Source organism: Lethenteron reissneri, chromosome 64 (assembly GCF_015708825.2).
Source record: "Lethenteron reissneri isolate LAM-NWPU_2019-01 chromosome 64, ASM1570882v1, whole genome shotgun sequence".
NCBI lineage: Eukaryota > Metazoa > Chordata > Hyperoartia > Petromyzontiformes > Petromyzontidae > Lethenteron > Lethenteron reissneri.
The window spans coordinates 8,729,015-8,754,173 of record NC_083842.1 but is presented as its reverse complement, the minus strand read 5'-3'; the positions used below and the strand labels follow the sequence as shown (position 1 = coordinate 8,754,173).

The 25,159-nt window shown below is 49.1% G+C and overlaps 1 protein-coding gene across 1 annotated transcript; it reads left to right on the top strand.

The window, feature by feature from the left end:
* On the top strand, positions 1-23,482 carry PES1 (pescadillo ribosomal biogenesis factor 1). Its single transcript, XM_061577543.1, has 15 exons — positions 1-140; positions 2,767-2,846; positions 3,268-3,421; positions 4,254-4,363; positions 4,941-5,112; positions 5,708-5,797; positions 7,071-7,187; positions 8,070-8,135; positions 9,234-9,338; positions 10,807-10,937; positions 12,934-13,059; positions 15,021-15,196; positions 15,793-15,944; positions 19,353-19,517; positions 21,674-23,482. Exons 1-15 carry the CDS (start codon positions 117-119, stop codon positions 21,752-21,754), a joined length of 1,749 nt encoding a protein of 582 aa, XP_061433527.1. The 5' UTR covers positions 1-116; the 3' UTR covers positions 21,755-23,482.
* Positions 23,483-25,159: the final 1,677 nt, after the last annotated feature.

Sequence of the window (25,159 nt, the reverse complement as noted above, 5' to 3'; positions counted from 1 at the left end):
CAACACTTCCCCACGTGTGTCCGTACCTCCACGTGGAAACACGCGGTGTGTGAATTCGCGCTCGCAAATAGCTTTCACCCTCCCACTTGAACACAAAACACGAGCAGCGAGACACGATGGGAGGACAGCCGAAGAAGAAGGTACGTTATGAACGAGATTTACCTTGCAGCAAACTGTTCGTGGTAAAGTGTAAGCGTGCCGTGTTTAGGCCCCACGGGCGCTACCGGTCTGAACTAGAGGCGGTGCCCGCTGCCCAAGCGCATTGCGCGGTCGGGTTTCTAGGCGAGGCCGAGGCTTAGGCCTTTGCGGCCTTGGTGCCGTTTAAAGTTGCGCCACACTCTACGCAGTTTTCATCGATGTTTCGCTACTTGTAACTTACCTAACTTTTTAACAAGTAACTGATAACTGAAGGTATTCTCCATCTCGTCTCAGCTACGTGTGTTTGACTATACTTCACCACACTGGTTTAGTGCGTTTTGGTGAAGGAGGTTCCAGGGGCTGTTCCGATATCGCTCAAACGAAACTTTTATTATTTTACCAGTTAAGTGCCACTGAACTATATAGTTATTTTTAAGAATCGGCCAGTCCACGCATGATAGCTCAACGAAGTGCCATGTGTGTGCAAATTTATAGCAGCCAAATAATCTAATGATATTAGCCGCAGATGGGAAATTTTATATTTTGCCTGCATCCTGAATATTTGCCCAATGGCCATTACATTAATTAAAATCGTTCCATCTGGAAGTACGCAGAAGAAAACTCGGACTCTTACATATATAGATTAAATACTCCCTGCCTTGGCATGTCCCGGTCATCTCGCAGTACACGAGGTTCCAGATATCACTCCACTGATCCGTGGCCAGGAATGGAACTCAAGGTCCGCCTGATTTAGCGCGAACTCGTGTGCACACGCGACAAGAAAGAACCCTTAGGATTTATAAAGCGACTAAATGCAGTCGCTTCTGAAGACGCTGTAAGCTCAGGGAAAACACAACCATCTAAAGAGTTTTAAAGGTTTGGTGCGGGGAAGGAAGGGGTAGATTTTACAGGCCCTAGAGACGACTATGGAAGAAGTTGTGCAGAATAAAACTCTTTGAAGAACACGACTGCCATCGAGAGAAGGTTCACTGCGCATTTTTACAATGCTTTGTTTTACGGATGATGAAATGAGAGAATATCAGAATCTTTATTCTGGAGAAATCCGATGATCTGTAAAGCTCTTTTTCACACATGTCCAGTAGGCGGGCGAGTTAGAAAGCTACAATCGAATGAAAACGGAATAGAGCACTTTGAAAGCTGATAATGTTTATGAAATATAGTCTTGGCAGTGGGCCTAAAGATATGGATCACAAACTTCAACGAAAAAAAAATTGGAACAAAACTTAAGCAATGTGCAAACCGCAGTGAAGTGCGTGCTTGGAGTTACACTGAGGCACAGGAAGAGGGCCACATTGAACAGGGGAGCAAAATACAGTCCATTGTTGATTGTTACGGAAAGTTACTATACGTGGTTTTTCGTGGGAAACATCACTGGAAGGGACGGCCACCAACGAAAGAGACTTGGTGATTGGTCAAAAAAAATAGTGGGAAAATGGCCAAAATAACGACCACCGTGGAGATGCAGCGATGATGAGATCAGCTCCTATGCAAGATTGAGGTGGAATGTGGCATCGCTTTTCAGTGAGGGATGGGGTGATGGCACGGGGAGGCCGTCAAGCAGCAGTGGATACGACATGGCTCATAAGGAGATTTGTTTAAAGTCTTATATATTGGTGCAGTTCGTCCTGCCGAAGGAAAGGAAATTGCACGACTGCGCTCGGCACTAACAATTAGAGTTTGTTTTGTAATAAGAGCAATTACACATTCAGATGCTGGGGCCAGTCTCAATATGACTACTGTTGACTTATTACAATATGGTACTGTTCTCATTTTATCTACCTTGACGGAATGATAGGCTGATTAGACTCCCGACTTTGCAGTCCAGTATTAATATCCATTCACATGGTGCTATCACTCGTGACATTTTAAGTGTGTTTTAGCTTGGTTAAGGTTGCTAGCGTGGTTCTTTGTCATTTAGATGTTTTACTGTGGTGTATTGCAACCCAGTGGTGAGTGGTGGTGTTGACCTTAGCACATGATGCTCTGCGAATGGCCACCACCAGTGGTGAGTGATTACTGAACACGCGCTGGGTCTCTCACCGCCCTACATAAGCATTCTCTGAGCTATATGGTAAAGTTCAGTGAAACAACCTCCGTGACTGACACAGCATGTCCTGCACCCAGGGCGCCACGATGCCGAGATGTTAACTACATCACCTGGTATGCAGGAGGTCGTGGGTTCGATCCCGACCTTGACGCCTGTATATTTGGCGTTTGCGGCATCTCTCCATGGTTGCATGCCTTTTTTTACAGGTCGTCTGGTTTCTCCCTCCGCATTTAGTAACATGTGTTGAGAATATTTCGCTGCTTGAAATTTCCACATGATCGACCACGTTGAGGTATCATTTGTGGTCGGTTGCTTCTGAAGAAAAGCTATATAGCTCAGTGGGCATTACCTGCTAAAAATATATATATTATCAAAGGGTTAACAATTAATATTGTAAAGAGCTGTCGTACTGTAACGTAATGTGGTGTGATGTGACGTGACCCATTGTACTGTTGTGTTTTGGTGTAGTCTTGGATGTGGATGTTAGAATGGTGTTGTGCGGTCGTGTATGGATGGGGAAATGTGGTTGTGTTGTGAACGGCGCTGTGCTCTGTTTGCAGTACACCAGCGGCGAGGCCACGAGTTACATCACCCGCAACAAAGCTCGCAAGAAGCTCCAACTCAGCCTGCCCGACTTCCGGTGAGTGAGGTGGAGGAGTGGCGCTCGCAACAAGGGTCAAAGTTGATTCGTCAGTCATTTAAACCTGCAACATCTGGGTGGTTCTTGACTGCTGAGCTATCTGATGGGTTGCACAGAGAAATTCAGAAAAGTCCGTTGTTGTACCGTGCTTTTATCCTTCCACAATTATGCTCCCAGTCTTCACCAACCCACAATGACCAGCTTGGTTAAAATAACCCCAAAACCAACATGGTGTAGGGAGGCCCTCATCCAGCATAGGGTTAACATAAAGGGCTGTGGGTTTACCTGATGACCTCCAGCCCTGAAAGCCTTTGCGACTTATGTGGGCCCCAAGATGTAACTTCGCTTGAAGTGTGTTCCAGGCATTGCTGTATATTCAATGGCGTGTACCCCTGACCTCGTGTGTCCCTGTGTCCGCCAGGCGTCTCTGCATCCTCAAGGGCGTGTACCCTCACGAGCCACGTCACAAGAAGAAAGCGAACAAGGGCTCGACGGCGCCGCGCACCTTCTACCTCGCCAAGGATGTGCGCTTCCTCTTGCACGAGCCGATCGTCGCCAAGTTCCGCGAATACAGGGTGAGGGAGATGATCGGGAGGAGTGAGTGTACGAGAGACAGGGGACGAGAGAGGTGGAGCATGTGTGGGAGACGGAGAATGTGTGTTTGTGAGAGAGTGGTAGGATTGAAACTGGGGAGACAAAGGCGGCCGGGCGTGATGCTGGCCAAACCAACTCCCTCATGTGCCATGCCGGCCTTTATAGGTGCTCGCTAACAGCACTTGCCCCAACAGTCTGTTAAGACTGTTCGCAGGATCTATTTCTTTGTTGTGTATCAGAGTGGTCGAGCAGCGGTTAGGGTGCGGCACTGCGAACCTGGCGATTATCTGAACCGGTCTTGGGCCTCCCATAGGTCGACTTCGCCTCAAATGAGTGCCTGGTGCGGTGTGTAAAAACATTGCCACTGGGGAGACAAAGGCGGCCGGGCCTGGTGCTGGCCACCCATCCCCTCGTGTACTGTGCTAGCCTTCATAGGTGCTCGCTAACAGCACTTGCTCCAACAGTCTGTTAAGGCTATACAGGGGACCTTTGTTTTTGTGTGCGGGAGACGGGGGAGAGAGGTGGAGTATGTGTGGGGGAACGATGAGTGTGTGTTTGTGAGACAGTGGGAGTGTGTGAGAGAGGGGGGGGAGTGTGTGTTTGTGACACGGGGGAGAGGGGCAGAGTGTATGTGAGAGATTGGTAGTGTTTGTGAGGAAGACATGGGGAGTGTGTGTGAGAGACGGGGTGGGAGTGCGCATATTGTGTGTTGAGAAAGGGGAGTGTGTGATCTCTAATTGACGTTCGTGTCTCTAATCTCTGTGTCTTTGTGTCTGCATGTCTCCCCATCCCTTCGTTATTTCTGTCCGCCAGGTGTTTGTGCGGAAGCTGCGCAAGGCGTACGCCAAGACGCAGTGGGGCCGAGTCGACCACCTCAAGTCCACCAAACCCACCTACAAGCTCGATCACATCATCAAGGAGAGGTGACCTGCCCTCCCTTGCCATGTGTCCTCCCTTGCCTTGCCCATGAATGATAAAAATGTATCCATGTCTATGTGCCATCCTATGTTTATTTGTGTGTGTTCCTGTATGTCTCCCTGTGTGCCTACATGTCTTCATGTCCTTGTGTCTCTCTGAGTGCCCCCCGTGTCCTCGCCATGTGTCACCAAGTGCCCCGTCTCCATGTTGCCTCTGTGTCTCCTTGTGTCCCTGGTGCCCGACGTCTGTGGACACGCCGCATGACGTGTATCTGCACTTTCCTTGGGCCCTCTGTGTCTGCGTGCATTGCCAATGTGTCCCCCTTTGCATCACTGTGTGCCTCACTCGTTTCTCTGCCCACGTGTGTCCCTCTTGTGTCCACGTATCTCCCGTTGTGTCCGCGCATCCCTCTGCGTGCTGAAACGTTTTTTTCCATTTGCGCTTATCCCACGCGCTGCGGGACGCGGTCTAAACGCTGTCCGCATGATGATGTCTCTTTTGTGTTTCTCTGTGCATCTCTGCATCGGCGTTTATATCCCGTGTACGACTTGTGCCCCCCCTGCGTGTCTATGTGCATCCCAGGTACCCGACCTTTGTGGATGCCGTGCGGGACGTGGACGATGGCCTTTCCATGTGCTGCCTCTTCTCGTCGTTCCCACGCTCGGGCCGCTGCCACGTGGACTCGGTGCAGCTGTGCCGTCGCCTGTCGCTCGAATTCCATGGATACGTGGTGCAGGCGCGCGCCCTGCGCAAGGTTCGAGCCGGCCCCACAATCGCAACAATACGTCATTGCACACTCACAATAACATGCCCAGCACGGTACACTAACACAGGCAGGCTGTCGTGGCGAATGCTGTGGGCGAACATCTCTTAATGCCGGCACGCCACTCGATCGAGTGGTGTGGCCGCCGCCGCTACACCCAGCCAACTCGTCTTCACCGCACCATGTGCTAATTTATGGCCGAGTTAACCTTGGGGAGGCCGAAGACTGTGACTGGTTTGCAATTGCTAATTGTGGAAGTTTTCTGCGCGCATGATTCCGTGTGCTTAACACTACATCACCAGTGCTGATGTTTTCACACCAGCATCAGCTACTTTTTTTAAGGCTTCATCAACCTCGGGGAGGCCCAGGTGGTGTATCTACCAGCCGTCTCTAGGTTAAGCCATAAGAACTAGGCCTGTCCCCGTGATCACCTGTTCGGGAGCCTTTCACACACCTCACTTGGTCTCAAAGTGCGTATGGCCTGCCATAAGCATTGTGGTGACATCACCGCCACTTCGTGGTGAATGGTAGCTGTTGGGTGTGTTTACATGCTTGTGTTTATGTGCATGTGTTTGTGCATTTGCAGGTGTTCTTGTCGATAAAGGGAATTTACTTTCAGGCTGAGGTTCAGGGCCAGACGGTGACGTGGGTCATGCCCTATCCATACTCGCACAACGTGAGGACACACACATCTACACCACGTTTTGTGTGTGTGAGAGACCGTGTTTGTGAGTGTGCAAATGTGTTTGTGAGTGTTATAATGCGAGTAAGCGCGAGTGAATGTTTTTGCGTGCGTGAGAATTCAGCGTGTGAGTTTATGTTTGCAGTGTATCTGGCTGTAACTCTATTGGTTTTTGGTATTTGTGTGTGTAGTGCAACGGTTAGCACGCTGCGCTACGAACCCGGCTAAGAGCCCGGGTTCGATTCCAACTCGTGGCCAACACCAGTGACGCTTTTCTGAAACTGGTTCTGGGTCTCCCATTGGTCGATTTGGCCTCAAATGAGTACCTAGTGCGATGTGTAAACATCGCCGCGAGTGAGACAAAGGCAGTTGGGTGTGGTGCTGGCCACCCTCCACCCCCTTGTGTGCTGTGCCGGCCTTCATAGGTGCTTACTAACATAATTTGTTCCAATAGGCTGTTACAGGCTATATGGGATATACTCTGGTTTTTTCGGTAAAGTCACGTAGGTAAAAATATAAAATAAAATAAAAAATAAATGAAAAAACAACTAAATTAAATCAAATATATATGGGATATCTCTTTGTCTTTGAGAGTGTGTGTGCATTTTTACATTGGCTGCTATACACGATAAGTCACTTGATTGGGCTATCATTTGTGGCCAGGTCACTTCTAGAAGAGCTATATAGCTCATTGGGCCTTACCTGGTAAAAAAAAATAGTTTAGCTTTAGGGTCGAGCAGGGTTTTGAAAGCTCTTAAGAAGGATGCACGAGGAGAACTCTGCGCTTCAATTGGTAGGTGTTCCTGATGGGTATGCTGTTGGGTTATACTGGTAGGAACCTCCTGGTTACACCAGCCCACAGGGGATTATTGTGTCAGTCTGTCCGTCCGTCGTGCATCCAAAAATGGGAGGGGTAGGGCTGGGTGGAGAGGGGAGGGTGGGGAGGGACTGGGTGGGGAGGGTGGGGAGGGGCTGGGTGGGGAGGGTGGGGAGGGGCTGGGTGGGGAGGGGCTGGGTGGGAGTGGTGGGGCTGGGTGGGAGGGGTGGGGCTGGGTGGGGAGGGGCTGGTCACCCCGTGGTGCCCTTCTAAAATTCAACGTTTAACCTACTCACGCCGGCTTGTGCCTGCCCTCAGTCGTCCATATTTGCGGAATACACCACGCCGCCGTTGACCCTGGCCGTTGACCGAGCAACCCAACGTTCCTACTAGCTCCCTCCGCAGGAATGTGTTGTATGTACTTGATTTGTGTCTTGTGTGTGTGTGCAGCACCCCACAGATGTCGACTACCGCGTCATGTCCACATTCACCGAGTTCTACACCTCCCTGCTGGGCTTCATCAACTACCGCCTCTACCAGAGCCTCAACCTCACCTACCCGCCCCGGGTACAGCACTACCCCCTCGTTGGACATCATCGGTGCACTGCATGACCTTCCACGAAACTCATGGTCCACCCCTAAACTGCATCCGCAAAAAACCATGGCAGATGCAGATGATACCTGATGCACAACTGGCAAATGTTAAACTCTGCAGTGTGCGACTGTGGTCATTCAGAATAGGCCGCAGAATGTATAACCACCAGGGGTGGAAAAAACCCGATTTTTCTGGAGGCAGGCATCGGGTGTTTTTCTTTATTACAATTAAACCCGATTTTGGGGAATTGAAACCGGTTTAATGAATACGAAACTGTGATCCAAGGCTTAGGCTGCTTCCTCGTCGGTGCTGCTGTCGTACTCGGGGGTGGGGGGGGGGGCGGGCACGGGGTAGTCGTAGAATGCGGTGGGCAGGTTGGTCTTGATGAACACCAGCTTCTCCACAATCGTGGGTGCCAGTGAGTTCCTTAGCTTGGAATGGATGAAGCCCATCGTTGAGAAGTGCGGTTCTGCAATTAGAACCAATTAAACCGGATTTCTCCCAATCTCAGACGATCGGGTTTAATATAAAAAGACAATTAAACCCAATTGTAAAAAAAAACCGACTGTGCCATCCTTGATAACGACACAATGCCCGCAGCTGCAATAGACTCCGCTACTCTTGATGTGGTTATCTGGTTTGAGCACCCGAATTTGAAATTGTAGTTTTGTTGCTCTGCATCTGCATCGACATCGGCCACGCGAAAGACAGAGAAGTGCGCTGCAGCCCCCCGGTGCCCAATCCCGGGCCAATGTTACATTATCGCCATTTATTTCCGCGCGTTTACATCGGTGCGTGGTGTGCGCCGTACAGGCGAGGCTCTAACAGGGATCCGTCGTCTTTGTTGGGTGCAGGTGGAGGGCTCTGCTGAGGAGACTGCAGGCGGTGTGTATGCCATGGACTCGGAAGCACACCTTGAGGTGAGCGCACCCCAAAAGATCCCCCGTGTAGCCTTAACAGCAGAGGTCGCAAGCAGGTACCCGATACCCGTACCCAACCCGATACCCGGCTATCCGTACCTAGCCGGGTACGGGTAGCCGGGTACCCGTTTGCGACCCTGGTGCGGCCAGGTTTGCGAGTAACTTGGTCTGCGAGTGTTTTGCAAGACGAGCAAAAATTTTAAATAACTATTAATTTGATAAACGAGCGAGGTCTTGCAATACGAGCAGTACGTGTATACGCTTTGTCTGCCAAGCGTCACGTGATCACACCTGATGTACGAGTGCTTTGGATTACAAACACGTTTCCGGAACGAATTATGCTCGCAATCTAAGGTTTTACTGTTCGTTGTTTGAAGGTTGCGTTGACCCCAGATCAGCTAAAATGGTCATGCCAGCAAGGTAATCGATCCGCTACTGATAAGGTCGGCATTGTTACGTGATCAGATGAAACCGTGGTATGGACAGCCTCACGTGATGACCATTATTTGGTGATGCTGCTGCATTGGAAGCGGTGCACAAGCACACTTAACAAATACACATCTCACCACACTCGTCAATAGGCACTGTTGCCTTCAACGAAAAAAAAATAGAAATCATCGCTGTTGTTTTGGGCAATGTCCCTTAATGTGATTCGGTTTATGTGTTGCGAAGAAAGACCATTGCCCAAAACGTTTCCGATTTTTTTAATATATACACTAATTTTTGAAGGCTCCAGTGTTGCAGTAAAATGTATGTGAGTTTTTATGTGAAACCAGCGTCAACTGGGATTGTGAGTTGAAACAAACCAGGTTGGGGTTAGACGTTAGGAAGCGGCCGTGGTGTTTGTAAGCACCACGGCCAGCTCGCCATCCACAACTGCGATCATTGTAATTTGAATGAAGTTGCGTTGTGTTTGATGTGAGGACGACTTGTCGTCGGTGTTAATGCTGTGATTCTGCGTGGATGTGTAGAGGTTGTGATGTGGTGTTGATGCTGTGATGTGGTGGTGGTGGTGTTGATGCTGTGATGTGGTGTTGATACTGTTATGTGGTGGTGCTGATGCTGTAATGTGGTGGTGTTGATGCTGTGTGGATGCAGAGGATGGCCGCATTGTCTCAGTCGCTGGCCCGGATTCCCGGTTCCAGCAGTAACAGTGAGGAGGTGGCCGAGGAGGAGCGTCCAGATGAGTTCCTCGTTGAAGAAGTACGCACGCACTCACACTCACACATGCACACATTCAAACTCACGCACACACTCACACTCGCACACTCGCACACACACGCACACACTCAAACTCACACACGCACACACTCACACTCACACATGCACACATTCAAACTCACACACGCACACACTCGCACACTCGTACACACACACACGCACACACTCAAACTCACACACGCACACTCACACACACACTCACACATGCACGCACGCACACTCACACACGCACGCTCACACACACTCACACACGCACACTCACACATGCACGCATACTCACACGCACACTCGCTCACACACTCACGCTCACACACACTCGCACACTCGCACTCACACATGCACACTCAAACTCACACACGCACACTCACACGCACTCACACGCACTCACACACACTCGCACACACATTCACACACGCACTCACACACGCACACTCGCACACTCACTCACACATGCACGTACGCACACACTCAAACTCACAAACGCACACTCACACACTCACACACTCACACATGCACGCACGCACACTCACACACGCACGCTCATACACACTCACACACGCACACTCACACATGCACGCATACTCACACGCACACTAGCTCACACACTCTCACACACATGCACACACATTCACACACGCACACTCACACACGCACACTCGCACACTCAAACTCGCACATGCACACATTCACACATGCACGCACACACGCACACACACTCGCACACTCATGCACGCACACTCTCACGCACACGCATACACTCGCACACACTCACACATGCACGCACTCACACACTCACACATGCACACTCACACACTCACACAGAGATTAACGGGTTCTTACGTTAGCGATTTACGAACTCGGCGCTTTCGCTCTCTAAATTACGGCTTGAATGAGGAGGGAGGGGTATGACTACACTCACAAAATTAATATCTTACTAGGAATTTTATATAACAAAAGTTATATACATAACTGTTGCGCTTTGTGTAATTCAACAAACAAAAAAATGGCGCGAAAGGGGAAATCGGCCGCGGCCGTGTTTGATCGCCACCCGAGTTTGTGTTCGTGACCAGATTCAAACATTTTGTGAATTTTTTCGCTCGGAACCCGATTTGGTCGTGGTCAGAAGCGTTCGTGACCAGAGGGTTCTACTGTACTGCGCAAAAGAAGTTCAACATACATGTACAAGGGTTTTTTCCCGTCATGCACAAGTGGATTCCAGATGGATTCAAGAATCCCCATCACTATGCTGACATCTCCTAGCTGTCTTGCATCTCGAGCGTACACCACTTGGTGGTTTCTCAAATGCTCATCAGCCTCGGTATTGCTAAGCTTCGGAGCTGCAGCCAGTTTGAGTGAAATCGACGTCAGAATCACAATCTTTCGCCTAAACGTGTCACTGCTGCGTCTCCGTTTGTCCCCCCCGTCTGCCCCCCCGTGCCTGTCTGTGCAGGAAGACCGCGAGTTGTCCGAGCGACGGAAGGCAGACGCCGCTAAACAGGCGGCACTGCGTTCTCTGTTCGAGGGCACGAAGTTTTTCCTGAACAGAGAGATCCTGCGAGAGATGTTCACATTCATCATCAGGTGTGTGTGTGAGCGTGCGCGACTGGGGGAGCGGTAGCGGTTAGCGTGCTGCACTACGGACACGGCGACCAGAGTTCAATTCCCGCTCGTGGCCAGCAATGCAAGTGACGATAATCTGAACCGAGCCTGGGCCTCCTCTAGGTCAACCCAGCATCAAATGACCTGGTTGCGGTGGAAGTTAAATGTCTTTACGTTAACGGGCTAAATGTCTCGCTAACAAAGCCAACGTTGCCCCCTTTCCCTCGATGTGGCGGTGGCTCTCGTTTTTTAGCAGACTATAACTGGCTGTGATGTTGTGTTGTGTGTGTGTCTCTCTCTCTGTGTGTGTGTGTGTCTCTCGGTTTGTGTGTGTCTCTCTCTGTGTGTGTCTCCCTGTATGTCTCTCTCTCTTTGTGTCACTTTGTGCTTTGTGTGTGTCTCTCTCTGTGTGTGGGTGTGTCTTTTTGTGTGTGTCTCTTTCTGGGTGTGTCCTTTTTGTGTCTGTGTGTGTGTGTCTCTGGGTATGTCTCTGTGTGTGTCTCTGTGTGTGTGTGTCTCTCTCTCTGTGTGTGTCTCTGTGTGTCCCTTTGTGTGTGCATCTGTCTCTCTCCGTGTGTCTCTCTGTGTGTCCCTGTGTGTCTCTCTCTCTCTGTCACTTTGTGTGTGTGTCTCTGTGTGTGGGTGTGTTTTTCTGTGTGTCTCTCTCTGGGTGTCTCTCTGTGTGTGTCTCTCTCTCTGTATGTGTGTGTGTGTCTCTCTGTGTGTGGGTGTGCCTCTCGGTGTGTGTGTCTCTCTCCTTCCCTCGATGTGATGTCGTTTGTTTGTCTAACGAGCTGGATGTCTCACTCGCACAGCCACTGCTGCGTTGGTTCGTTTACATCGACATGCTAATCTCTCACGATACAATGGCCGCCACCTCAGCTCTCGCATCAACCTCAACCCCCCCTTCCCCCCCTCCCCATCTCGGTTCCCATCTTTGCATTTCCCACTCGCTTCAACACAATCTCTAGCCCCCCACCCTCTTGCCCGATGCGGCAACTCCCCCCCTTCCCCCCCTCTCGGCTCTCTATATATAAGGAATTGTTTCAGCAGCCTGTTTCTCTCTCCCACCTGAGGACGATTGCTCGTGTGGCGATGGAAACGTTCGTGATCTATTATTTTTTTCTACCTACTTGACTTTACCCAAAGATTTGAAGCTTTCGTGACTGTGAGGATTCATATTCTTAGGTTTTTTTCGGTAAAGTCACGTAGGTAAAAAAATTAAAATTAATGAAAGTAAAATAAAAATAAAATAAAAAATCACGACGTTTCGGAGGCAACACAAGCTTCCGTCTTCAGGTGGCACCGTCACAGCACGATAGCTGTATCAAGTTGTCCGTCACAGCACGATTGCTGTATCAAGTTGATACAGCTATCGTGCTGTGACGGTTCCACCTGAAGACGGAAGCTTGTGTTCGCTCCGATACGTCGTGATTTTTTATTTTATTTTAATTTTACTTTTATTAATTACAAATTTTTTTACCTACGTGACTTAACCGAAAAAACCTAAGAATATTTACCCAAAGAACCAAAGAGCATGGTTGCGGTGTGTAAAAACATCGCTACTGGGTACATATAAAGGTGGTCGAGCGTTGGCGCTGGCCACCAAACCCCCTCGTGTGCCATGCCGGCCTTCATGAAGTGCTCTCAAGCAGGCTATACGGGGATCTATGTCTTGTGCGTGACTCTCAATGTGACAAAACGGCAACCCGAGTTCAATTCCAGGCTTCGTTTACCGTCGGCGGTGTGTGATATCTCAAGCGAGCCTTCCCGAGGTTCAACCCGGCCTTAAATGAGTATCCGATGCGATGTTGTAAACATCAGCAGTGGGAAGACAAAGGTAGCTGGGAGTGGTGCTGGATACACCGCACCTCTTGAGGAGCGTCTGGTGCCAGCCTCAATAGTATCTCCATAAAAAACAGCACTTGCCCCCAGAAGTCTAAAAGGCTACGTGGGGATCTTTGTCTTTTTTTCCTAGGAGCTTCGGGGGTCAGGTGTCGTGGGACTCGTCCGTGTGCATCGGGGCAACGTACCCCGAGTCGGATGAGACTATCACCCACCAGCTGGTGGATCGGCCCAATGCCCCACAGACTTTCATCAACCGGTGAGTTCGCTCAACGCACACACACACAATCTACACACTTGCACACTAATAATGCATGCCAAGACTCTTTCGATTTAAAGCTTTCGTGACTGCAGGGATTCATCTTCTTGGTTCTTTGGGTAAAGTCACGTAGAAGGGAAATAATAAAATAATAAAAATATAACATAATAAAATAATATTCATGTTCTTGGTTCTTTCGGTAAAGTCACGTAGAAGGGAAATAATAAAATAAAAAATAAAAACATTATAAAATAATGTTATTTAATATTTTATTTTGTTTTATTTTTAAAATAATAAAAATAAAACATAATAAAAGAATATTATTTTAGAATGTTTTATTTTTATTATTTTATTATTTCCCTTCTACGAGTGTTGGTATTCATCTTCTTGGTTCTTTCGGTAAAGTCACGTAGAAGGGAAATAATAAAATAATAAAACATAATAAAATAATATTATTTAGTTTTATGTTACAATACAGCTAACACGCTACGCACGTTATACATGACCATGACGTACGTAGCCAACCGCACTAATCGGAGGTGTGGGAAATATACACTAACACACCAAGGCACACGTCACAATGCGACTAACACACCCTACACACGTAATACACGACCATAACGCCGCAGACCTACATCAGCCGGTGAGCTCACAATACACATGACGCACAATGCATAATACACACTACATATATAATGCTGGTAGGAACCTCCTGGTTACACCATCCCACAGGAGATTATTGTGTCCATCCGTCCATCCATCATGCATCCAAAAATGGGAGGGGCTGGGTGGAGAGGGGAGGGTGGGGAGGGGCTGGGTGGGGAGGGGCTGGGTGGGGGGAGGGGCTGGGTGGGGAGGGTGGGGCTGGGTGGGGGGTGGGAGGGGTGGGGCTGGGTGGGGAGGAGCTGGTCAGCCCGTGGTGCCCTTATAAAACTCAACGTTTAACCTACTCACGCCGGCTTGTGCCCGCCCTCACAGTCGGGCATATTTGCGGAATGCACCACGCCGCCGTTGACCCTGGCCATTGACCAAGCAACCCAACGTTCCTGCCAGCTCCCTCCGCAAGAATGTGTTGAATACTATTCACTGCACACAGTAAACTACTTGTTCAGCCTATGGGCTCACACAATGCATAATAGTACAACATAATGCACAAAATACACTCAACACACACACACAGTACACAACACAGATAGCCCCCGAGTTACGATGGTCCGATTTGCGATATTTCGATCTTACGATGGCGATAGCGATACGACAAAATTGTAAAATATTTAAAGTTTCGCGCGGCAGGCAAACGCAGCAGCTGTACGAGGTACGATGCTGTACGTTGGGACGCTGCCGGGATGTACGCATCTCCCGCCTTATGTGATGCAGAAAGGAATTGTTTCCTGAAAAAACTTTCTATTAAATTGCAGTTCATATAGGTCGGCTAAGAATTTACCTTGTTTTTTTTTTACTTTACATTTTACTGTGCAATACAGTATTGTAATTAATAAATACATACAGTATATAGTTTATACAGTACGGTACTGTAAATTGCTCTAATTTTGCTCAATTATCACCAATCTTTAAGACTCCTGGGTAAGCTAGGCCATCTTCGACTTCCGATATTTTTGACTTACGATGGGGGTCGTCGTAACGCATCTCCATCGTAAGTAGAGGACCGCCTGTACAATGCACATGACGCAATATACACACCAACACCACCCCTTGTACCAGAGGTCGCAATCGGGTACCCGATACCCGCACCCTACCCGATACCCGGCTACCCGTACCCAGTCGGGTACGGGTAGCCGTTTGCGACCCTGGTGCGGCCGGGTACGGGTAAGGAATCAAAACCCATTTGCGACCTCTGCCTTGTGCCTTGCTGATCTTCATCGATGCATCTCTTGCCTCGACAGTCGTTGAAAGGCTACACGGGGGATCTTTGTCGTCGTCGTGTGCGTGTGCGCTCGTAGGTGCTACGTGCAGCCGCAGTGGGTGTGCGACTGCGTGAACGCGGGCGTGCTGCTGCCCGTGCAGGACTACTTCCCGGGAGTCTGTCTTCCCCCCCATCTCTCCCCCTTCGTCGAGGAGAAGGAGGGCGACTACGTTCCCCCGGAGAAACTCAAGCTGCTCGCGCTGCAGAGGGGAGGTGAGAGAGGGCGCGCCCCCGTGCACGCTTGGGGTCGCGTCACATGGTCACACGGGGACGCACCGGTTCGCGCTGCGGGGACACATGGGGTTACACAGGAAGACATGGGGGATGTTACAGGCTCACACGGGACACACGGACATGGGGGGCACGTGGGGATACGTAGGGTCACACGGGGACGCACCGGTTCGCGCTGCGGGGACACGTGGGGTTACACAGGAAGACGTGGGGAATATACAGGCTCGCACGGGACACATGGACATGGGGGGACACGTGGGGACACACACGGTCACACGGGACACACGGACATATGTTGATAGAAGTGTCACACGGGACACACGGACACGTGGGGATACACGGTCACACAAGGGACCCACGGGCTCACACAGCAACAGACGGGGATGCATAGGGACACATGAGAGTTACACAGGAACAAGAAAGATCTTTGAGGGACGCATGGAGACGCACACGGGGACACGTGTGGGGCACACACAGGGTTACACGTGGGTCATAGAGGGTCACACGGAGATACGTAAGGAATATGGGGTCAAAGAGTTTCTCATCTCTCTGTCTCTCTCCCCCGAATGGCCTTGCAGATACGGGCGCAGAGGATGAGGATGAAGAGGAGGAAGTCGATGACGATGACGACGACGACGACGACGACGAGGAAGAGGACGAGGTCGACGCCGTGGAAAAGAAACAAGAGAAGAGTTTAAAGAAGGCGGAGCGCAAGAGGATCGAGAAGAAGGTGCTGTCCCGTTTGTGTGTCTGCGCGTGCGTGTGTGTGTGTGTCTGCGTGTGTGTGTCTGCGTGTGTGTCTGCGTGTGTGTCTGCATGTGTGTGCGTCTGCGCGTGTGTGTGCGCGTGTGTGTCTGCATGTGTGAGTGCGTGTGCCTGCGTGTCTGCGTGTGTGTGTGCGCGTGTGTGTGTCTGCGGGGAGTGGTAGAGCGCTGCAGCTACAGACCTGGCAACTCGAGTTTAATTCCCGCTCGCGGCCAATGAACAGTTTACAGTGGTGAATATCTTCTTGGTTCTTTCGGTAAGTCACGTAGAAGGGAAATAATAAAATAATAAAAATAAAAGATAATAAAATACAATTCTCACGACGTTTCGGCCACAACGCAAGCAGCCGTCCTCACTGTGAAGAACATGTCTGTCGGAAAGACAGCGTCTGAATCATTCAAACGTCGTGAGAATTGTATTTTATTATGTTTAATTTTTATTATTTCCCTTCTACGTGACTTTACCGAAAAAACCAAGAAGATGAATCCCTGCAGTCACGAAATCTTTAAATCGAAAAGTGGTGAATAAATGAACGAGTTTTTGGACTCTTAGATCGTCTTCGCCTTAAAAGAAGTACTTGGTGTGATGTGTCGGCATCACTACTTGGGAGACAAAGGCGGCCGGGCATGGTGTTGGTCACCCACCACCTCGGATGTCGTCTTGGCCTTTATAGGTGCTCGTTAATAGTACTGGCCCCAACAGTCTGTTAAAGGTTATACGTGGGTATTTTGTATGAAAAATAACAAAAGATTTTACCCTTTCTGGAAATGAAACGGGAGGTGTTGAGATGTTCCAGCACCAAATAGAAACCTTTTGCAAGCAATCAACTCTGCGTTAACCACACGGTACTTGTGGTGAACATGCAGATCCCATAAAAAAGAGATCCAATGATATAGCCGCCCACCCCAAGCTAGATATGCTCTGATACGTTCATTGGCTTTGTGCTGTCTGCATTTCAGCATTTTGTGGTCTGACACTGGTGAGGCTAGGCCATTAAAGAAGGCTGTCTCCTGGTGTAGGCCAATCGGTTTCAAAGACAATGCATATCGTAGGAAAATCAGCTTGGTTTGTTGGCATGTTCACCACAAGTATGTGTGGTACTGGTAGGAACCTCCTGGTTACACCAGCCCACAGGGGATTATTGTGTCCGTCATGCAGGGAGGGGCTGGGTGGGGAAGGAGGGGCTGGGTGGGGAGGGTGGGGTGGGGCTGGGTGGGGAGGGGAGGGTGGGGCTGGGTGGGGAGGGGCTGGTCACCCCGTGGTGCCCTTATAAAACTCAACGTTTAACCTACTCACGCCGGCTTGTGCCCGCCCTCACAGTCGGGCATATTTGCGGAATACACCACGCCGCCGTTGACCCTGACCATTGACCGAGCAACCCAACGTTCCTACCAGCTCCCTCCGCAGGAATGTGTTTAATGCAGACTTGATTCCTTGCAAAAGGCTTCTGTTTGGTGTTTAACACCTATTTTATTGGCAGAAAGGGTAAAACCTATTTATATGTTTCATGGGTATTTTGTCTTTTGGGTCCTTTGTGTCCATACTCGGGTTGTCTTTTGCGCATGGGTGTGTGTATATATACATATACATGGTTATCTACATGTGGTCAATCCAGCTTCATCAATGGTAACTTAAAAACTATGGAAGGAAGTCCACTTTCGGTTTACCATTCTACACTAACCCGCACTGACTCGCGTGGTCAGCAACGCTCAAACGTGTCCCGCGAATGGCGCCATGAAGCCTTTATCCAGCCGTGTGCTGACGGAGGAGGGTACGAAATCTGCGTGTAGACTTTGAACCAATACGTTTTCACACAACTACCGATCTGTGAACATTTGCGCCTGCCAATCTGTTGAACTAGATTCGAATTATCAATGACTTATAACACTGGTCAACAAAAAAAAAAATTCTGGCCTGGACTTTTGCAGCTGTTTTAGACTAATTTCAGGGTGCTAATTCCAAATCTGATCTCAGATTTGCTCTATCACATCTCATTTTTATGCTATCGGCATACCCCATTTTCATTGATTTTACCCGAAATTAACTCTGTCACTTATGATTGCAAGTTGTTGCGAGTCAGTGACTGCTTCAGTGTTAAAATATGGTGCTGTATTTTTAGGATAGTGTGTTTATCATATCATTTTATGTAGATATCCATTATTTAATATTTTTCTTCTGCAGTTTTTATTGAAAATGCAATATTTGATAGACAAAAACTGATGCAAGATTTGGAATCAGCACCCCAAAATTACCTTAAAACCGTTGTAATACCTTATGCCAGAAAAATTGTGTTGACCAGTGTAATCTATAATCGATTTAATACACAATTATCTATAACATCTCTTCATAACCACAGTTCCTTAGCTCGCCAATGTGTTAACGGGTTGTATCCTGCATCGTTTGGTATGATAACTGACGTTTTGATCAACGTGTTGGCACCATCTTCAGGAAGTGAAAAGCGCATAGCGAAACTATGAAACTCAAATAAACTATTTGTATTTTGCCAGGTAAGGCCCACTGAGATTAGTAGCTCTTTTTCAGAAAAAACCTGGCCACAAATAATAGCTCAACAAAGGGTAAAAAACCAATTATCATATTTTTCTACTGGCAAAGGAGGTTCCAATGGTGTAAATGCTTACCCCGAGCTCTCATACTCTGATGGTGCATTGTCTTTGAGTTGTGCGCCTTTTGGTCTCATCTGGTCCAACACCATGTGAGACTAGGCTCTAAGAAAAGCTGTCTCGGGTGTGAACCAATCAATTTCAAGGACAGTGCATACATTATCAGAGTTGTGTTTTTTGTTTGCATTCCGACCGCAGGTATTGTGGTCAATGCAAACATGACTCCTTGTAAAAAAGGTGTCAGTTTTGTTGCCAGATAAAAGGGTTAAAAACAATTATATTTTGCTACTGGCAAAGGAGGTTCCAACGGTGAAAGTGGCTTATCATTTAGAAATATATAGCGGTCAAATACTCTTTAAACGCACGTTTCTAAATGTGGAGGTGAGGACCCGGAGAAAAATTCACACGACCACGGGGGAGAAAGATACGTGTAAACTCCAAATATACAAACAGGTGTTGGTCGGGATCGAACCCACAACCTCCTGTATACTGGACGGCAAACATCTTACGCAGTCGTGCTCTCTAGTCCTGACGTGCGTGTTTGTGTATCCCCGTGTGTTTGAGCATGCTGATGTGTCTCCTCACGTGCGTGCGTGGCGTACAGGAAGATGTGCGTGTTTGTGTGTCCCCGTGTGTTTGAGCATGCTGATGTGTCTCCTCTCGTGCGTGGCGTACAGGAGGATGTGCATGTTTGTGTGCCCCCGTGTGTTTTTAGCATGCTGATCTCTCCTCACGTGCGTGCGTGCATACAGGAAGATGTGCGTGTGACGGACGGGCGCCTGCGCGTGACGGACGAGGTGCGCGTGAGCGCCGAGCAGGACGCTGAAGAGAAGCGCCTGGCGCTCATGATGATGAAGAAACGCGACAAGCACCTCTACGACAAGATCATGAAGACGCGCAAACGCAAGCGCAAGGAGGTGGGGGATGCACGGCACACACACGCACACACACGCGCACACACGCGCACACACGTATTGCACGCTCAATCACACGCATACACGTGCACACACGCGCACACACGTGCACACACACACGTATTGCACGCTCAATCACCTGCGCACACACATGCTACACTCATACTCGCACACTCAACACTCGTACAAAGACAAAGAACACCCCCCCCCCCCCCCCCCGTATAGCCTGAACAGACTGTTGGGGCAAGTGCTGTTAGCGAGCACTTATGAAGCCCGGAACGGCACACGAGGGGTTGGGTGGCCAACTCCACGCCCAACTTCGTGCATCTATATACACACACACACTATATTCTCATACACAAAGATAAAGACACCCGTATAGCCTTAACAGACTGTAGGGGCAAGTGCTGTTAGCGAGCACCTATGAAGGCCAGCACGGCGCACGAGGGGGTGGGTGGCCAGCACCACGCACGACCGCTTTTGTCTCCCCAGTGGCGATGTTTACAGACCGCACCAGGTACTAATTTCAGGCTGAGTCGACCTAGGGGAGGCCCAGGACCGGTTCAGATAATCGTCACTGGTGTTGGCCGTGAGCGGGAATCGAACCCGGGTCGCCAGGTTCATAGCGCAGCGCGCTAACCACTACACTACCGCTCATACAAACACATGCACACACATGCACACACATGCACACACACATTACATTCATACACCCACGCTCGCATACTACACTCGCACACCTATCCAAACACGCTAGGTATGAAAGATCGCATCGGTTAACCTGTGAACATCGATTGGTATTCTTACTATTCACGTATCGATTTGTGCAGGAGAGGATTTGTTATTGTGGGAGTTTGAGGGTCACCGATCCATGTGATCCTCTGTTTGTCTCGGTGTCATTCCAAGCATGGGCCTATCCATGCCTCTTTTACACACCTTTAAGCTCTTGCTGTATGTATGTCGTATGCATACAAATGTCTGGCCAGATGATTCTGCGGTTCCAGTTGTCTACTTGCACAATGTGAAGTTAATAAGTTTAAATTCCAGTTGGGAGTTGACTTTACCCATCCACCATCACCCCCTTCCTCTGCCATGGCAACTTAACTGTAGGTTTTCAACAAGCGAATTTCAATAGTTTTTCATGCCCGCGATGTCGTTTAAAAATCAAATTGTTTGAGATTCGATTTTGCGTTTTTTGCATGCGGTCAAATCACACCCGTATTGCACCCGATTGGATGGGTAACCAGGATGTAGATGGCCGTGCATCAAAATACTGTACTTCTATGCTGCCACGTCAGTGTTTCCCCCTGCCTTCACTTAACTCGCATTGAGACCAGCGTGGTGAAATATGGTAAGATCACCCTAATGACCCCCACGTAGTGTTGTGAGGTAGGCCCGCCCTCGCACAGCGGGAAATTGACAAGAATCACATTTGAAATATAAAATCAGCCTGCGGTCGTGATCCGATTGCGGGACAAGGAACTGAGATGAGTGTACGCCCACCGCGTCCTGTGTCAGTCCGCTCAGCCGTGTAGCTCAGAAAGTAGTCTGTCGCGTTAGAACGGTGCGCGTTCTACGTTGACAAAAGTGTTCCCGAATGGAATAACTGTGCTGTCGCAAAAGCACATTGTGTAAATACGCGTTGAGCGAAGAGTTGTTGTACATGTACGCGTGTCCTTGGTTCTTTCGGTAAAGTCACGTAGAAGGGAAACGATAAAATAATAAAAATATAAAAATTTAATTCTCACGACGTTTCGACTGCAACACAAGCAGCAATCATCATCATCAGGTGTGAAAAACACGGCAAGAAGATTTGAAAAAAGTGGCGTTTTTTTTCTTTCAAATTTTCAAGCTGTGGTTTTCACACCTGATGATGATGATGATGATTGCTTGTGTTGTAGTCGAAACGTCATGAGAATTTTATTGTTTTATATTTTTATTATTTCCCTTCTACGCGACTTTACCGAAATAACCAAGAATATGAATCCCTGCAGTCACAAAAGCTTTAAATCAAAATGTACGCATGTGTTGTTGTAGGATGGCTTCGGGGGGCAACCTTTGCGGCATCGTATCCTCGCTCTGACGGACTGAGAGGCTCACTGCGTGGATGTCTGATTGTGTGTGCATTCTCTCTTGTCTGTGTGTGTGTTTGCGCACAGGCTAACAAACTGGTGGCCAAGCGAAAAGCCATTGACGAATCGGCCAAGGTGGCCAAAAAGCAGAAAACCAAGCAACGCTAAATGGCTCTTTAGAGCTTTTGCTCTGTGGCCAGACAACAGTTGGACTTCCTCCACAGCCATTGTATCATCGTCAACATCCAACTGTGCTCAAGTGCAAAGTCTTGGCTCTGTGTAACATCATGGCCAATGTTGAGCCATCTTCTTGAAAGAGCAGCCACACTTTTTTAAAAATAAAAAGCATAAGACTTCACGGCCCTTTGTCCATCTGCTGTTCCTCTTTGTTTAAGTCATGGTGGTGTGGGGGGGGGGGGGTCCTTTAACCCATACTTTGTTGCAGATTGAAGTGGGGACAGGACTCTTTCGGATATCACTTCTACGCCTTGTAGCGGGAAATCAAACCCACATCGCCGGGTTCACAACAACACCTTAACCACGGCACAACTGCTCCATGGAAGGGAAAAAAAAGCACAACAGCAATTCTGTTACAAATTCTACCAGGTTGTGAACTGGTGGGATTGACATGACAGCCCATCATTATCTCTCTGTTGTTCAGTAAAACAAAGCTATGTGGGAAGTTTGGCAGCAGTTGTATGTTCTGAAGACAGACTGGCTCCTACAATGAGAATGTGGAAATTAAACTTGCCTTGTGGCTATCAACAAATATTCACCGTCTGACTTGTTTGAGACATGATTGTTTGAGCAGGGAGAGGTTTCAATTATCTCGTATACCACAGACACATTTACACGTACACAACAATTTGAGATGCGTAGCGTGTATTGGTTTGCACGAATACGCGGATTGATCAAGGAGTTTTGAGATTGGAATTAGTTTGAAAACGTTTCCTAGTGCCCCTTCAATTCTTGGAGGCACCTGTGGTGGAGCTCGTGGTTTAAATAATCGTTGGAATGTCACAAAACCTTCCTTTGTAGAGCAGTGTTTGGCTCTGGGAATGGAAGAAAAAAAGTCAGATCAGGAAAAGATTTGTGAGAGGCTAAGGATGGGAATGGCAGTGCTTGGTAAAAAAAAAAAAACTGGTGCACTGAAGGGCTTGTCCACTGGTGCATTATTGTGCTTAAAGTTCCACAATGAACCTTCATTTAAACATCGCTTGTGAACACCTCCCAGGTGCTGAAAAAGAGTGATAGAATTCCTGGTTCACTTTGCCACTTGGTGAAATGCACTAATGCATCATATTCAAATAAAGTAATTTGCAGAACCATCTTTCTCAGCTTTGCAGGATCATAATCGTAGACCCACTTTACATCGCTTGTGGTGACTGGCATGATATACCGTTGTTTTGCTCGGCTGTCAGAAAGTTATTACGTTGGAACATCGTGGTAGACAGTGGTGACTTGTGGACACCTTTATCCAACATTGGATAGACTGGCTGGTAGTGCGAGCCATACCGTGTCTTCCTCCTCGAATAGGTTGATAAAACTTGGCAATCATTTGTAACGTGTTTCAAAACTGTTGCTTTTCTGTTCTGCCATTGGAAATGGAGATGCTGATATAATGAGCCAGTAGAGTCCTGCTTTGGGCATTGTGTTAGCACCTCCCATCGTGATCTGGTTCAACTTCACATCTACATTCCCATAAAACAACTTACAAACGTTCTGATTAAACTTCATACAACAGCTAATCCACACTCCTGTGCGTGTGCCGGTTTAAATATGGAGAAACGATTTTAGAATTTGAAAAAAATGTTGAATGACCGAGAAACCTGCACGGTTTGTATGTAAACTGTAATGATGCATTCGTTAAACAAATAAAATCTATTATTTCGCTCATGAATTGAGTCATGCGTGTGTAATACGAGAGGCGGTCGTCGATTGGTGGGATAGGCTCCGCCGGTTCAGCCATCAGCCAATTAGATCGATGCGCCAAGTTCAAAGGCGGAGCTCGAGGGTTCTTGTGGGTAACCATCCAGAAGGTTCGTGAAGGGGGTGTGGCTTTAGGTGGGGCTTGGTGACGTGGGTGAAGGGTTATAAGGGGAAGCAGGAAGCAGCTCGGGGTCGGTGTGTGGAGTCTCGAGGCGAGACCATGTCTCGCGCCTCCGGCATGCCAGCAGCCACGTGGCGGGCCGGAGGCTATCTCCTTGCGCACCGTGCGTGAGCGGGGGAGCGTGAGCGAGCTGTGCGCGGAGCGACAACATCTAACGCGCGGAACAAGAGTGGAGCGGTGTCGGTGTGAAGAGAATGCGGGAGCTGTCTAGCCGACACGTGTGTAGTGACATAGCGCTGTTGGACAGCAGCAGCAACTGCAGGTGGGCACTTAGCGCACACGCCGCTGAGCATCTACGTGGGTGTACCGGAAGGGCGGATGAACTGGGGCAAGGGTCATGATAGACCTCGTGTGGAAGCCCCTGGAACCCTCCGGAGGGTTTGAGAAGGGAGGTGTGGCTAGGGCGGAGCGAAGTTGTTGCTGCCGCCTTCGCCCGATCATTGCGTGGCCGGGCAGTAGTTGGCTGTCCCGATCGACGCCGTCGGTGCAACGCGGACAGGGTCGTGTCTGGGACGGGGCGCACGGCAGCGGGGTCGTGTGTGAGAGGGGCCCGGATGGTGGCGTGACCTCCAGATGACCGTGACGCACGCACAGACGACACTGCACATGTTTGAAACCATTTTGATTTATTTGCGGTGGGTTAGAATCAACGCTACAACCACTAGAGGCGCCAAATTTACAATATTTTATTGATGTGTAATAAAAGGACTCGAACACTTCTTTCTGTCTTCGTGTCTTTATTCAGGTTCACGTCTTTACCCACACGGCACTCTGTTATAACTCCTGTATTTGTAGCCCCCGGCTATTCACTGCTATTATAGCTTCCTCTCCCCTCTGACTCTCTGCTTCATCTACTGTAACCTCCTCCCTGCAGACTCGCTGCTACCCCTATGCAGACTCCCGCTGCTACCCCTATGTGCAGACCCTCTGGCTGTCACTGTATGCAGACCCGCTGCCCACCCTCTCTGTGCAGCCCCGCTGCTGACTGCAGCCTCCTCGCTGCTTCGGGTCGGTCACCGCTGGCCAACGGTGCCGATCCTCGCTCCCCCCGTGTTCGTGGCGATCTCGCCACACCCCGCTTCGCCCTTCGTGGCCTTCCTCTGTTCCTGGTTCCCCGTCACTCCCCTTGCTCTTCCGGTTCCCCTCCTTCTATACTCAACCCCTCTGCCCCCCACGTGACCTAACTCCTCCCCCCCTGACGGCACCTCAGAAGGGCCGTTTACAACCGCATTACATCACCCTCCCCCCTAAAGAAAATCCAGCCGACCTCGGCTGAATTGCAACCTGAAAAGCAATGCGGGTGTAAAGGGCCAACACGCAAAAAGACACGAAGCATTGAAGAACATTATAACAATAACACAACACAACACAATCTAACGAAACGTGAGGGATTTCGAGCGAGTACGGGTAGCCGGGCCGTCCCGGACGGTCGGCGGCCCACCCGCCGAGCGGGAACGTGGAAG

Bases quoted from the DNA above. Each gene is read 5' to 3' on its own strand.
- PES1 (XM_061577543.1), top strand. From the start codon at position 117: ATGGGAGGACAGCCGAAGAAGAAG. The intron at 5,113-5,707 runs GTTCGAGCCGGC...GTGCATTTGCAG, and splicing joins AGGCGCGCGCCCTGCGCAAG to GTGTTCTTGTCGATAAAGGG. The intron at 7,188-8,069 runs GTACAGCACTAC...TGTTGGGTGCAG, and splicing joins ACCTCACCTACCCGCCCCGG to GTGGAGGGCTCTGCTGAGGA.